The 16590-nt window shown below is 39.4% G+C and overlaps 1 protein-coding gene across 3 annotated transcripts in view; it reads left to right on the top strand.

The window, feature by feature from the left end:
* FRAS1 (Fraser extracellular matrix complex subunit 1) overlaps window positions 1-16590 on the top strand; it is a 469972-nt gene that overhangs the window by 358882 nt on the left and 94500 nt on the right. For all 3 annotated transcript variants that reach the window (XM_072623600.1, XM_072623599.1, XM_072623598.1), the window contains 7 exons: window positions 3374-3522; window positions 5072-5234; window positions 6422-6554; window positions 11419-11609; window positions 13260-13413; window positions 14602-14865; window positions 15683-15871. In XM_072623600.1, coding sequence (XP_072479701.1) covers window positions 3374-3522; window positions 5072-5234; window positions 6422-6554; window positions 11419-11609; window positions 13260-13413; window positions 14602-14865; window positions 15683-15871 — 1243 coding nt within the window. The remainder of the gene's footprint in view (window positions 1-3373; window positions 3523-5071; window positions 5235-6421; window positions 6555-11418; window positions 11610-13259; window positions 13414-14601; window positions 14866-15682; window positions 15872-16590) is intronic.

Below are 16590 nucleotides of genomic sequence, written 5' to 3'. Positions count from 1 at the left end.
GCTAGAAGGCTGATTTTTTTTCTGTCAAGGGATGTAATATGGATTGGAAAAATGAACCTGAGTCAAGACATTTGATTGTCCCTCTGTGACTGAAGGATTAATGCTGTTGAAGAAAGGAAATTCATTTCTTTAATTTTGTAGCTTTTACAAATATGCATACATTAATTAAATACACACATATATGTATGTTAGTAAAATGTGTTCATGTATATATACATGTGTATATGCGTGTGTGTGTGTATATATATATGCATGTGTCTGTGTGTGTCTGTGTGTGTGTGTGTGTATATATACATATATATATATGCCTACACATTTTTCTATATAATCATACGTGATTTTAGTTAAAGGGAAAGATGATCCATGATTGCTTAAATGTTAGTTCTTTGAGTACTGAGATTTTTCTTCCCAAATTTGAAACGACAGTTAATAATGACCTGACACTTTTTAAAAATCATCCATATGTTTTAAATAACATTTATAGCTTAACTACAATATCTAGATCTGAACAGAAAGAGAATAAAGTATAGGCCTGGGAGTAATTTCTTTTGTGCCAATTTTATCCCCCAATTGTCTTTTTATGTTATAGAAAATCGCTCCCCTGTGACACTGCTTGTAGACCTCTCACAACTCAAAAGCAGCTTCCATTTTCTGTTTTTCTAATTGGCAGGTGATTTTTGCCATAAATTCTGGCCTATTGACTTATGAAACTAGTGAATCCATCATGACATCTGAATACAGATTGAATCAATAGTCCGCCAAAGCTCACCAAGTCATTGTCTGACAGCCCAAAGCATCTCCTCAGAGCAGTTCCTGCCCATTAACTGCACAGTCTATCCTGCAGATCCAAATGCAGCCCTGTTGGGTACTTAATACTGGTTTTAAGAAATTGACTGAATGTGAATTTGCCCAACAGAGCAGAGAAAATTCAAAGAAGTATTTCAGGCTGATGGAGGCATTGCATATATGCTAAAGACTTACTGCTGAGGAGTCTTGCCTCATGGCAAAGCCTTTATAGAACTACTTCACAGTGGACCTGCAAAGCATCTGCAGCAAGGTTGGGACAGCCATTCTGTAAACAGAATGGGTCTTAAACAAGACAGGGAATTATTGGGATGTGAACAACTCATGGTATGTCAGTATGACATCAGGAATATGGAGGTATAGAAGTGTGCAAGGAAGGAGGCAGAAGACAAGGTTGGGATTCAATTTAATTCAACATAAGCACATATTAAGTACCTAGAAGGTACTTAAGAGATACAGAGGGTATCCTGAAGAGGATATAGAGATGAATAAGACATAGTCCCTGGCTTCTGAGTTTACTCTCTAGGTGGGATACATGTGGGAACTGAGTTGGGTTGGAACAGGCTTGTCCCAGGAATCAAGAGTCTTGAAGATAGCAGAATAAGGTGGAAAGAATTATTAAACTTTCTATTGAATTTGGAGTCAGGTCACCTTATATATTTGATGCTTGAGCAATACATAATTTCTCTGAGTCTCAGTTTCTTCATCTGTAAAATAAAGGGGTTGGGCTAAGTGACCTTTGAGAACACCCATGTCATGGAGTCTCCTCTTTGACTTTGCCAAGTAGGCACTATGACTTAGGACATGTGGCTTCCCTCTCTGGGCCTAAATTTCTCCATTGATAAAATGAAGTGGCTGAGCTATTTAAAGGCCCTACCAGTTTTTAAGGCAAGTGCATAAATACATATGAACTAAATGAAGTATGTGGGTGATAAAGACAGAAACAAACTTGTCATCATTCAGTGGAGGAAGACCTCTCTGGAAATTAGGAAAAAAATCCCAAGAGAAGGTAGCATTTGAGCTGGACCTTGAAGGATCAGTTTCATTTGGTAGGTCATGGTAGGCACAAGGAGCATGAACAAAGCTATGGGGACGGAAAAGTGCCCAAGAGTGGGTAGGGGTATAGTTTGGCCCAAACCTGGGTCTTATGTAGAATAGTAATGGTAACTGTTCAAGGCATCGCTTCATTCAGTTCGGTTCAACAAATGACTGTCTAATAGCCACCATCAAACATTGAGCTAAATGCTTAGAATGCAAAAATAGATCAGATGCACACTTTGTTCTTGGGCAGCTTAAAATCTAATAAGAGGGAAAAGATGTGGACACAAATGACCATGAAGTCAGGGAAAATGTGATTAAGGGCAGAGGAGAGGTCCATAAAAAGTAGACTTTTAAAAATATCCAAGAAGGAGATCAGCTGGGGAGGGAAAGAGGGGTCAGGGAAGGTCTTCATGAAACAAGGACTGTCCCTTGAGTTGAGCTTTGAAAGAATAGCAGTAGCAATGATCATAGCTAACATTGATGCAGCAGGTAAGACTTGCAGGTCACTTTGTCTTCTCCTGGGATTCTAGTCAGATGGAGAATGGAGGGAGAGGGATAAGAAAAATGGAGCCCCAATCCAGGAATGAAAGAAGAGGTAATACAAGCAAATGGTCAGTCAGGAGACAGAAGGATGCAAATTGGAGGTGGTGCTTAGTTTAGTTTGACTGGAGCGTGAACCAATTAAATTCAAGAGGTATTTATTAATGGAAGGTATTGCTAATGAAAAAAATAATATGTCTGGACACAGAGTTTGGAAGCAGATTGTGGAGGGGCCTTGACTGCTGGTCTTATGAGTTTATTTGTTAGATTCTGGGGAATTGCTGAAGGTTTCTAAGAGGAGTAACACAACCAGAATGGTGCATTAGAAAGATGACTTGAGAAAGCAGAATTTGGAACTGGAAGTAAATTCTTCATTGTATTGAAATTTTGTCACATGGATTATTAAATTGATTGAGTTTGTCATCATCTAGTCAATGGCAATCTTTGTTTTATACGTGTTTTTGTCATGTGGCATTTGCCATAATAGAATTTGAATAGCAGTGGGACAGTGAGATCCCATCTGGCATCCTGCAAAGAGTTGGCATTTGTTTCTAGAGATGGATGACTCCAGTCTTCTGTCTTCTGTTGGGCAGGAATCTTGAGTAGCAGGTAGACCTGCTGTGGATAATGTCAGGGCATGGTGCAGCCTTCTGTTTTACATCTCTTATCCAAATTCCACTTCACTTCGGTTACTTTGACTAAGTGCGCATGCAGGTCCTAAGGGTATTTTCAGTGAGGCATTCTGAGAAGAACAAATTTGGAATACATCACAGATGATAAAGATTCATTTTATTACCAAAACAAACAAAAACCTTTCAGTGAGTAAAAAGAGAAAAAAATAAACACATTTATATACATATATACACACTATATATATTCATACAGACAAATTATAATAATGTATAGTAATATAATTTTATATATATATAATTAAATTGTGCAAAAGAATTGTGAATTCATATATTATCTTTTTTTAAAACTCGATTAGGATAATTCTTCCCCTGATTCCAAGATATGGATTCATTTGCTTTCTTTACCAACGTATGGGACTCTCACAAAAACATCTGGACTAATAGTAGAAGAGCTCTCAGAGATTTCTAACTTTACAATGGAAGACATCAACAAGCAGAAAATCAGGTAACCAATTTTGTTTGCTTGACCGATTTTGCCACTAGTGGTAATTTCCCCTCACCACTAAGACTCCTAAAGATTCCGTTTTCTTCCTCCATCTACATTCTGTGACAAAGATCGAGAATTCAAGGCTGCCCTGGGAGTGAGAAGTCTTACACAGTTATTTCCACTTCAGGTTGGAGCACTGTCGGTCACAATTACCCTTTTGGGAATAATAATTTTAGTTTCAGTGAAGTGGAAGGAGAAATTTGACTTAGGTTATTGAATTTAACCCTTTCATTTTACTGTAGAAACTGAAAGTTCCAGAGGGAAGGTGAGGATGCAAGATCACAAATATGACGTGCTAACATCAGGATTTGAGTTCACTTCCCCTAACTCCACAATTAGTTCTCCTTCTTCTAGAAAACTGATTTGTTATTCTGTCATTCATTCATTCACTCACGCATTCATTCATTGTTGAATTCAGGGATGAATTCATTAGCCAATTAATTTCCATCATACTAGGGTATGCATGATACAGAAGAAATGGTGTCCCTAGGGAGTGTGCCATCTAAAATGAAGAGGAGGCAGGGTGTGTAGTGGCTAACAAATTAGCTGTACAATCAGGAAGTTCTAGGTTCAAGACCTGACTGATACATCTCAGTGCTCCTGGCAACTTTCTAAGACTTTAAGTTGCAGAGAATGTGTTGATCTGCATTGGTAGAGGGAATTCCCTCTACCAGTGAAATCATAAGTTCAATCTCTTAAAAAAAAATAGTGTCAACAGGGAAGCTAAGTGCTGCAGTGGATAGAGTAGCGACCATGGAGTCAGGAGGAATGAGTTCAAATTTGGCCTCAGGCACTTGACACTAGCTGTGTGACCCTAGGCAAGTCATTTAACCCTGATTATTTCAGTTTCCTCCTCTGTAAAATAGGCTGAAGAAGGAAATAGCAAGCTACTCCAGTATCTTTGCCAAGAACACTCCAAGTGGAGTCATGAAGAGTTGGACATGAGTGAACAATGAAAATGTGGCCCTTAGGGTGCATCAGCAAAACAGATGTTGATGCCTCTTTTTTAGTGTCTTTTCCATGGATAAATGAAATCAGTTTCTGATGTTGAATTATTTTGACAGTGCCTGGGACTTTGCTGGCCAGAATATTCTTTTCTAGGTGTTCAATAGTTACGGCGTTAGCAGGAAGTGGGATCCCTCTCCATAGAAGTTGCTTCCTGGAATGATGTCAAGGGCTTTGGGCTAGAAGCATTGGTACTCCCAAGGCTCTTTGTTATAGGGTCCTGATCTGAACCTGTCACAGGCAGAGGGTGATCAAGGTGGCAGTGATCTAATTTATTTAGTACGTGCTATCTCCTGTCTCTCCATCAAGGTCCCCTGTTCCTTTAGCTAAGCTGGCTTGTTTGTCTTGTGTAGATAATTAAATAACAAGTTGCTTATTCCTTCAAAGTTTACTTGCTTATTCCTTCAAAGTTTACTCTGTGACTGGGGACATTTTTAAGTCTAATTTCTGGACTGTCTTTTCATGTGATTTACTGATTTTATTCTTATTTTGACCTACATAGATACTCAACTTCATTTGAGACAGACAGTCAACCCATCACTGATATTTTCCAATTCTCTGTCTCTGATGCTGACAAAAACCAACTGAACAATCAAAAATTCACAGTCATTATCACCCCTGTCCAGAATCCGCCTCCCGTTTTCACTTTTGCTGACCTTATCACCGTAAGTAATTTTCAGAACAATGGACAGTGCTATCAGTAGCCCTCAGAATAGACAATGTATGAATGAATCATTTTCTGGCTGAATAAGCTTTCATTCCTTCTCCTTCCCTAAGCAGTCCCATGATGACAGCTGGTTTTCTTTTCTTTTTTAACACTGGGTTAGTGGTGGGAATGACTCTTTGCTTTAAGATATCTATGTCTGTTACTCTCTATGGAGACAAAATTGACTTTTCTTCCTTCAAATACTGTGGTGGAGGGATTTGTTGAGGCTGATAGATCTGGTCCATCAAATGAAAGGTCAGAAAACATATTCAGATATGCTCAAATGTTCTATGAACTTCCAGTCTCCCTTGAGTTTTCTCCTGAACCTCCTGGCCTCCTTCCATCCCTGACATTCCTCATGATACCACTCTGTGAACCTCTGCCCTAAAGCTTCAGGCCATTCTGTAGGGAGACCAAGAGACCATCTCCTGTAAGTTCATTGAGGGCAAGGGCTATCTTTTGCCTTTTTGTATCCCTAGTACTTAGCACAGTGTGCTTAATAAATTGATCACACAGTAATATCCCAGAATACTGTTACTGGTTCCTGGTTACTAGTGTTCATTCCCCTCTCCCCCTAAAGCTAAAGGCCTGACATGGTCATTCTTTCCTTCCTTTTTAACTTGGCATTTTAAAAAGCACAGAATTTTTATACTGAAAACAGTAAAGTTAGAAGCCAGAACCCTTCTCTCTCAGTCCCAAAGAAGCAAGGCCAAACGGTCACTTTTTGGATGGGATTCAGTGTTTCTGAAACATTATAATAATATTATATGCAATATATTTATATTAGCATAATAAATATATTAATATAGTGAATAGAATATATTTAATAATTATAATAATATCTAATATTATTATAATTAATAATATGCAGAAAGATGGATGGAAGAATTGGGGACCTTGATGGCTTTAGAATTAGCTTCCTTTTGTCATATGGCCTGGCTTTGAAGAAAGACACTGACTGCATACTATGTCATCTATTTAATGGTGGCTTGGAAAAAAGTGCTGCATTCCCAGTTTGCAGGAGCCCAGATGTGCCTCCTCTGGCCTGCAGTGGGTCCAATTCAGTTTTTGCTCCAAGGTCACTTTCTTCTTTTTTTCCTCCAGTACACAAGACTAAGATTTTTTTTTCTTTTTCTCTTAACTTAGGTTGATGAAGGTGGGAGAGCGCCACTCACATTTCACCATTTCCTGGCTGTGGATCCTGGGAACCTCCAGAGAGATACTGAAGTCAGAATAAGCACTTTGCCTACATATGGCTTCATTGAGAATGCCAGGACAGGTACCTGATAGCCCTTTGACTCATGGATCTTGGTTGGTTCATTTTTCAATAGTGAGAAGGGAGAAAGGATTGTGTTCACCTAATTGGAACCTGAGATTAGCTGTCTTGGTGAATCTCTGAACTGGCTGTGTCAGTGAAATTGGAACTCCTCTTCTGTTACCAAGAAACTCTTCTGGCTATTCAAAGCTACTGCTCAGACATACCCTGAGAGCATGATCTGAAAAGAAAGATGCATTGATCTCTTGGGGATGTCCCCTAGCCCCCTCCCTGCCTCTCCCATTCCTGGTGTCCTCTGGTGCCATTGTGCAGGTGGGCTATCACTGCCCTGCCCCTTCCCTGTCTCTCCTGCTTATTGGTCCCCACTTTCATTGATAAGAAGACACCAGTTAGAGGAATTAAAAGGCAAAATGGTATTTGTTGGTGCCAGGCCCTTTCTTTTCTGAGGGTAGCTTTGTGATGTAAAATGATGGGCAGAGATGAATATGTCTAACCGTTGTATCTCAACATGGCAATAATTTGAATGTTAGCTAGGATGCAAGATTGCTTGGCAGTCTCACCAACTTGGCATTGATTGGAGTCTTTGCTAGCAGCTTCCACAAAGAAGCAGTCACCTGAATGATCTGTGGGTGGTATCACCTCTGGGATGGAAGTCTGATCACCTCTAGCTCACTTGGAAGTGGTCACTGTTTTTAAAGAAGAAGGTTCTGTGTTTTTCCTTTATGTGTTCACTTTAGCTATGTGGATGATGAACTGCAGAGGGGAGAGACCTGAGGCAAAGAAACCAATTAGGAGGCTGCTTTAGTAGTCTAGGCAAGAGATGGTAAGGCCCAGAGCAAGAGTGATGACCAAATGAATAAAAAAGAAGGGGATTGGAGGCAAGAGATTGTAAAGGGAGAAAGGATAAGATATGACAACTAATTGGATATGTGGGATAAGGGAGAGGGAAGAGGCAAAAATGGCCATGACGGGATGACTCCAACAGAAATAGGCAGCTAGGTGGTATTGTGGGTAAGAGTGCTGGACCAGAACTCAGGAAAACTGGAGTTCAAATCTCACTTCAGATATTTACTAGTTATTTGACCCTAAGCAACTAACTTATCCTACCTCAGCCTCAATGATCTTATCTGTAAAATGAAGATAATAGCACAAATGAGGTTATACGTGTGCAACATTTTGCAAACCTTAAAGTGCAATATAAATGGTAGCAATTATTAATAGAGATGAGTTGTTGTGTGTGTGGGTGTGTGTGGGTGTGTGTGTGTGAGAGAGGGGGGGGGGAGAGGGAGGGAGAGGGGAAGGAGGGAGAGGGAGGGAGGGAGGGAGAGAGAGAGAGAGAGAGAAAGAGAGAGAGAGAGAGAGAGAATGGGATTGTTTAGCATGAGGAAAGAGAAAGAGTTCTGTTTTATATACATTGACTTTGAGAAGACTATAGGAATTTCGGGTTCAAAATATCCAATAGGTGGCTGGAGATGTGTGCCTGGAGCTCAGGAGACACACTAGAGTTGGATGTAATCAAGCAAGCCAATGACACACAAGTATCTACTAAGTACCTACTTTGAGCCAGGTTCTGCTAGGTACTGAGATATAATGTCTTATTTATTATCATCGATCCATAGACAAGTACCAAAACTTTGTAAATTTCAAAATTTTACCTTTTAATTTGATGAAAATTTTTAAAAAATAAAATTATATTCTTCCTTGTCCTTATGCTAAGTGATCCCAGAATGTTTTACTTTTTCTTCTTGTATCTGCTTTCATAGCTTTTCTATCTGCTCCTTTGCTAACAATTTATAAGCTTTTCTCTTTTTGCATCAATAGTTTTCATGCTGTCGCAGGGAAATCTCACTTCCTTCTCTTAGAATCTCTTATTCCCTCTAAAACACTACTGAGGGAACACCTTCTATAAGAAGGCTTTTGTTATCCCTCTGGGAGTGCCCTTATTTCCCGCCCCCCCCCCCCCAAATTAAATTGTATTCATTTTTAAATCGCTTTATGTTCATGCTGTCTCTTCCAATAGAATGAAAACTAGTTCATTCTTATCTTTGCATCTCTAGTATGTAGAGTGCCTAACACATAGTAATATGTATGCCTGGCCAGCAAATTTTTGTTGCTTTGTTTATTGTCCTTTCTGGAAGAGGACCAATGACCGCAGGAGGGTGACGTCTTAACTTGCCAGTGATTTGGATTTAAGTGAGGCAGAGCTGGACAAAGTCATCAACCTCATTCTCTCCTCCAGAATCATCAGGAGTCCAGTGGCAAGACGTAGGCCAGGACAACTGGCGATGACTCAGTTAGTAAATGTTGGTTGAGTATTGAATTGCCGTGTTAAGCAGAGGTATCATTTTCTTATATATCAGGTCCCCCAAATCTCTGATGCATTCACTTCATATAGTCAAGTTAGAAAGAAGGCACATTTCCCTTCTTTTATAGGATTGGTGGAAGAGACAAGATAAAGGCTTGAGTGGCTGTTTTGGCAGTCTTCCTCTGGCTTTGGATCTATAATGTAAAGGGAGATGGAGTTACCAGCAGCCAATCTCAGCTCATTCTCCTAGGAGGAGAAGTGGGGGAAGGGAATGTTACACAATTTCAGGAAAGCCATATATCAATGAAAGGAAAAGTGTTTCTTTATTGCGCACCAGTGTGATTTAAACGATTTCTCATCTCCTAGTCTTTGCATCTGGCTTCCAGCAAAGATTTCCATGATTAGTAGTCCATGGAGTTTGCAGCTAGTTCCTTCCAGCTGTCCTGGGTTTTGCAGCCACTAGACAGTTAAGTCATGAGACTTTTATTCATCTCCCATCCCTAGTGCCTAAAACTGTACGTGATGATTTGCAATTAGTCAACTGGGGGAATTTGAAGTTGGACTGAGTACGAGACAACAAGGAAAGCAGAATGAGCCTCTTTTCTCTGCCTCCTCTGTTTCTCTCCCTAACTCAGAGGGTGCTGAGTCTCGAGTCAGATGGAAACAGGAGCTGAGCTATGTACTCTTGGGCCACTTGTAGAAGTTAGACCTCTGAGAAGCTCACTGACGTCTGCCCCTGTGGTGCCTCTGGGAATGGTGGCAAGCCTTGTTCCGGTGATTGATGGTGGAAGGTGGAAGAGGGAGAAAGGGTTTCGGGCTTGAGAAAATGTCTCCTTGCTCCTTATGGAGGACTGTGAGCTGTGCACTGGTCTAATTCTAGATAAGAGGGAGAATAGGGTTCTTCTTGGTGTACATGCTAACTAGAGGGGATTGCACCACACTTTGTCAGTCAGTGTTCAGTTGTGTCTGACAGTTTGTGATCCTGTGGACCATGGTTTTCTTGGCAAAAATACTGGCATGGTTTTCCATTCCATTCTCCAGTGGATTAAGGCAAACAGGGTTAAGCAACCTGCCTGGGGTCACAGCTGGTAAATATCTGAGGCCAGATCTGAACTCTGGTCTTCCTGACTCCAGCCCCAGACTTCTAACCACTGAACCACCTATCTGCCTCTGTACCAAACTAGCATTTTGTATGATCCCTTCATCCATTAGAATACCAACTCCTGGAGAACAGGGAATGCTTTGCTTTTCCATTTCTATCTCCAGCACTTAGCAGATAGCAACCATTTAGTAAATGCTTTTTATTCATTCATTCATCCCTTTGCTTATGAGCGGTTATTCATGCCAGGTCCATGGTTCATGGAAGCCTCTCCCAACTTCTGATTTGCTATTATCCACAGTAGAGAAACCTGATCATCAAGGCAGTGAGAATTATATGTAAAACGTCTGTCACTTACATAGAGCTTGAAGGTTTGGCAAGCCTTTTACAAATAAGATCTCCTTTTGTCCTCACAACAACCCTGGAGTGTAGGTGCTATATTATCTCCATTTTATGGATGAGGAAACTGAGGCAGGAAATGATGAAATAACTTGCTTATGATCACACAGTTAGTAAGTGTCTGAGGTCATCTGAGGTCTTCCTGACTCCAGGCCCAGCCCTCTCTCCATCTACCTGCTTTGAGCTCCTCTAGAGTACATCAGATATACTAACAAGAGTATCCCTTATCTATGTAAGGCTTGACAAGTTTTCAAAGTGCTTTTGTAAATAGTATCCTACTTGACAATATATGTGAATGTGTGTACCAGCAACGTACCCCAGGAAGGGAGTGTTTTTATTACCCTCATTTTACAGATGAGGAAACTGGGGCAAATAGAGCTTAAGAGTCTTGCTCAGAGTCACACACTAAGTGTCTGAGGTTGGATTTGAACTCAGGTCTTCCTGACTCCGTATCCAACATTCTATGAGATAACATTTGCATTACTCTTTTTTAATATTAATGCATTTGTTGTGATATGTAAGAACCAATCTATCAAAAGTATAATTACATCATATAAATGCATAATAAATTATAATACCCAGTCACCAAAAAAGAAAGGTGCAGATAAAAGAAGAGTCTTCTGTGTTTATTTTTTATTTTTTCAAAAATTTATTTATTCATTTATTTACTTATTAATTAATGGAATGAAACAAACCTTTCCATAACCTAGTGTGATTAAAAAAAGATGATTGCATATGAAACTGCAAATTTATTATGTACAGCTTGCCATTTCTTTTAAATATATCACTTAAATTTCTTCCCTTTTTTTCTTCCCTTCCCTGCCCCTCCCTCCCCCCACTATAGTGCCTGGTACATAGTAGGCATTTTTTTATAGTAAGCATTTAATAAATGCTAATTCCCTTCACTTCCATTTACTACCTAGTTCTTAGCTCTTTCTACTGTGACATACTACCTTTCTTTAAATGTTTATTTAGCCCTTTCTGATCACCACATTTTCTTTCCAGCTTCGTTCAATAAGTAGGAATTGTTAAGCAGGATTTAACATCTCTCTCCTGTCTTGTAGGCAGTCGTTTTGGTCCTGGAGGCAGCAGTGACTTGGAAGCCTCTTTCCCATTTCAGGATGTTCTAGAAAACCACATTTACTACTTTCAGAGTGTTCATGAGAGCATTGAGCCAACCAATGATGTCTTCAGTTTCTATGTGAGTGATGGATCTGGCCTTTCAGAGATTTACAGCATCAACGTCACTATTGAGGTAAAGACATTGGGAGGTCGGCCCCTGGTCACAGGAGTCTGGCACTTAAAGTAACAAGTAGAAATACATCTATTGTAGAGATGATTGGGTTTGGCCTTCAGCTCTGAAGGTCAGTATTAAAATGGCACCACCAGCTTAGTGTCATGGGAGTTGGGCAACAGTGTTGGGGAAAGTAAGGCTCAGGAATCTAAATGTCTGCTTTCAGAGCCCACTTTGCTAGTTTTGTGTGCCCAAAAAGCTCTGTCCTCTGCATTATCCCTGATATTTCCTGTGATTCTTGAAGTCAGTCACTTTTCTTAGGGGTTTATAAATCTATTTTAAAGTCAAAGAAGAGGCTCCCTCCTCTGTATTCATCATAATAGGTAGCATATATATAGTGCCTACTATGTGCCAACCCCAGACAATGTGCTTACAGATTTACCTGATTTGATCCTCCCGATATTCCTGAGAAGTAGTCATTATTAAAATCTTTTTACAATTGAGGTAACTAAGGCAAATCATTACTGAGTGACTTGGTCAATGTCACACGGCTAATGTCTTGAGGTCAGATTTTAACTTTCTGACTCCAACCACAGAGCTCTATCCACTATGCTACCTAGCCTAAATGAATGTTTTTTTTTTAAATCAAGTCTAGGTATCATTGGATATATAGGAATGCTGATGATTTATGTGGATTTACTTTATATCCTGCTACTTTGCTTAAATTATTAATTGTTTCAACTAACTTTTTAGTTGAGTCTTTGGAATTTTCCAAATATATCATCATATTGTCTGCAAAAAGAGATAGTTTTTTTACCTTATCCCCCATTCTGATTCCTCCTATTTCTTTTTCTTCTCTTAATACTATGTTGCTAGGATTTCCAAAACAATACTGAATAATACTGGTGACAGTGGATGTTCTTGTTTCACACCAGATCTTACTGGGAAGGCTTCTAGCTTAGCTCCATTACAAATATTGCTTGCTGATGGTTTTAGATAAGGTATCATTGGAAGGGGTATATTTTCTTGTGTGACCTGCTAACTATTGAGTAGTAGAGAGGATTCAAACCCAGATGCTTTGACTCCAAAACAAGAACTTTCCCAACTACATCATTCTGCTTTTTTGCATAGACCTACTCACTATATACACACAAAAAAGTACAAGAAAGAATTAAGATCTTTCCCTACCTCTTCCAACACACAAACCTATAACAGCAAGCATTTAGTAATTTTAGTATCTAATTATGTAAGTAAAATCTGCTTCCTAGAAGAGGCATCTGAACACAAGCTTTGGTAGAGCATTGGGATTGAGTATGATCCAAATGAGAGAGCTTTGGAGTCAAAGGATCTGAGCTTGAATGCTCCTATCTACTTAATCCTTTTGTGACTTTGGGCAACCCATTTATGCTTTTGAACTAAATGCCATCTAAAGTCTCTTTCAACTCAAAATCCTCTGATCCTATTTATCCAACATTACTTTTTCTTTTTTTAACAAAGGGATATTTTTGTGTTTGTGTTAGCTCTACTCTCAAGCAGTATTAATTTGGTCATCATAATTAGGTATAGATAAAATTTCAGGTTTGTGAATGGCTAGTACTTTGAGCATGGTATTTTTCCTTCTTTAGTTTTGAATTTATGAATGTATGACATGTTGTTCTCTACTCTAATTAGAAGAGAAATGACGAGTCTCCCAAGATGACCATTCAACCCATCAGGGTGCAAGAGCGCTCGGGAGTGGTGATCAAAAATACGTCTTTGAGTCTGCAGGACCTGGATACTCCAGATAATGAACTGGTGTTTGTATTAACAAAAAAACCTGACCATGGTGAGACATGTTCATCCTTTAGTGTACTTCTACTTAATGGAAGTTCCTTATTACCATTAATGTCAGTTCTAAAGGCATCCCAAGAGTCTCAGAGCTTAAAACTGCCCTGAGACTTTTGGGACATCATGCATAAGTTTCATTTTCTTATCTGTGCATGTGCTGTGTTCTCCTCACCTCCTCCAAAAATGTGAGCTCCTTGAGGGCAGGGATTGTCTTATTTGGGACTTTGAATCCTCAGTCTCATATAGTGCCTGGCCCATCACAGGTGCTTAATAAATAACTCTTAACTTATTGATCCTAAAAAGCAGGAAAATGGTCAGAAAATCAGAACTTTTTTATCTTACAGATAGAACCAATATGGGGGTTATCATTGCAACTGGTTCTTGTATAACCAAATTGACTTTACTTACAGCTTACTTTAGTTAATTGCTTTTTAAAATATGTGGCAGTGATGGATAACATATCTGATTGTTCATCATCTCAGGGAGGGAGAGAAAAATAGAATTTGGAACTCAAAAGTTTGAAAGATGTTTTAAAATATTTGTTTTAACATGTAACTGGGAGAAACAAGATGTGTATTAAAAATTAAAATAAAATATGTTTGATATTTTAAAACTAACATATATTGTTGATTATTATATATACTAGATAATGTAATTATATATTATATAAAATTATATGTGATATATGATATGTATAATCATTAATCATTATTAATGTTTTTAAAACCCGTATAACCAATATAATGAAACTAAACGTCTTTCCTGACTTATAAAAGAGATCAAAGCACTTTTCACAGTTACCTTCTCAGCACAGAATTGAACAGTAGCACCCCTCTTTTGCACAGGAAGAAACCAAGATTTAGCAGTAAAGTTCATAGGACAGAGTATGGTCCTTGGACTGCTGGATGGCCATATCCATGTGCATTTTCTTAAAGGTTTTAACCTGGGCAGCCGAAAAGATGGGTCTTCTGCTTTGATGGCGAGACCATGGTGGGAAGACGTGGATATCACCATTACTTGTCAAAATGGAAAAAAACCACTTTGTCACTAGGTTGACTCATAGTCCCAGAAATGTTAGTTTGTATCATTGATCATTGCTTTTGGTGAGAATTTTTAGGAGTCGCTCAACTAGAGTTAACCCTCAGGTTCTCAGAAAGATAACTTGATTCCTTTTTTTATCCCTTAGGTTATCTCCATCGAAGACAATTCTCCTCAGATCCCCTGGAGAATGGCCGAATCTTATCCCAAGGATCCTCCTTCAGTTACCAAGACATCCTGGATGGCTTGATCGTCTATACCCCTAGCGGTCCTGGTGTGACTGTGGATGAGTTCCGTTTCTCCCTCACAGATGGCCTCTATACTGAGACAGGAAGGGTGGAGATCTTCATGGAGATCCCTAAGAGCAAACCTCCCCAACTGGCTATGAACCGAGGCCTGCAGCTGTCAGCAGGTATCATAGGGAAGAAGGAACCAACAAGCTCCCACGAGAGAAATGGTAGTGGTGTCTTAATTCCTTATCCATTCCTCACCTGGGTGTGTATAATGTCTTCTTTACCTGAGTGTATAACCGCTTTCTCAGCTGGTCTGGTAAATACTTAGTACAAAATGTTCAAAATTTGTGAATTTTAATTTGTGAATGAGAGAATTCTGTTCATCAAACACTATCTCAGAGCAAGCTTCATCAACTGCAAAATGAGGATATTAATCTTTATTCCCTGCTCACAAGGTTGCTGTGAGCTCCAGTGAGGTAATGTATTTTAAGCAACTTGCAAGGCTGATCGCATCATGTAAATGTCAGCTGGTATTGTTATCATCTGCATTTTTATTATTATCAGAGGAAGGAAAATCTTCCTAGGGGATAATTAGTCAATTAGGGAGGTATTGACCTGTTTAGTACCTGGAGAAATTAAATTTCATTCTGCAGGCACTCATGATCAACAGTGACCTTCCTTGGCATGTATGGGTTGATAAGATGTAAATAATGATGTCTTTTCTGGTCCCCAGAATTAATTTGGCAAGCATCTGAAATGATGGGCCACTCATCTAGAGGGGTGGGTAGTGTACTGTGAAAACAATTGGACTAGCAACCAAGACACTGGAATTCTTGTCTCAGTTCTGTCACCAACTAGTATTGTGACCTCAACCTAGCTTTCTGACCTTGGACTAGTCAGTTTCCTCATTTAAAAAATGGAGAAAATTGGCTAACTCATTGGTGAACTTTAAGCTCGAGTGATTGGAAGCATCTTGATCATTTTCCTCTTCTCCAGGTTCTGTAGCCCGGATCACAGATCAACACTTAAAAGTGGCAAGCTCCATTTTGGATGACCTGAAGGTTACGTATGTCATGAAGAAAGATCCCAGTGTGGGGCGCTTGCAGCTGGCAAGGAATGACAATCTGGAGCAAATCTCAGTTAAGGGACCCGTCAAGAGTTTCACCCAAGATGACATCAGTCAAGGTGAGCCAGTTCAGTTCTGTCCACCCTTCCTCTCTCCCCTCCTTAGCCCACCAGCCTAGGAACATCAACTTCCCTTGTATCTCGCTCTCAATTACAGGAGCCTAGGAATCCTCCCTAACTGATGTCTCTGATGTCACCTCTTCTGTTTTGTGTTTCAGCTAGGTTATATCTTCATTTTATTATTTTTTTTCTTCTTGTTAAAGGAAGATCTTGTTTAAGTGGGAGGATTCTCCTTAATATTGTATGCTTTTCTGTACAAAAATAAAACTATCTTCTTTCTGCCTGGAATTTGCTCATGCTTTTGCAACATATCTGATAGAATTCTGCTTTATTGTGGAAGGAAATGAGGTTAAAAAGTTGACATGTGTGTGTTTGAGAGATAGATGCAGAGACAGAGAGACATACATAGATACAGAGAGGGAGAGAGAGAGACGCAGACACTTGGGAAAGGGGGATAGATTAAGGTGAAAATGATGTCTTCCTTAGGTGGGCAATTTATATCTTTCCTGTTCCCCAAAGAGTACAAGTTAATGAACTAAGCAGAATGGAAGGACATAAATCAGAGTTGCCTAGGGGAAATTACCTGGTTCATCCCTCTGTTAGGAAATGCTGATGCAATGTAAAGTATAAATGTTAAATGCTACCCTGTTACTAAGCAGTGCTTTCCAGCAATTTTTTAAAAGTTGAGTTGAGGGGGGAAAGATGGGGTCTGAACAGCA

The sequence above is a fragment of the Notamacropus eugenii genome, chromosome 7 (genome assembly GCF_028372415.1).
Source record: "Notamacropus eugenii isolate mMacEug1 chromosome 7, mMacEug1.pri_v2, whole genome shotgun sequence".
NCBI lineage: Eukaryota > Metazoa > Chordata > Mammalia > Diprotodontia > Macropodidae > Notamacropus > Notamacropus eugenii.
Note: the sequence above shows the minus strand (reverse complement) of the source record. Positions and strands in the feature narration are given on the sequence as shown.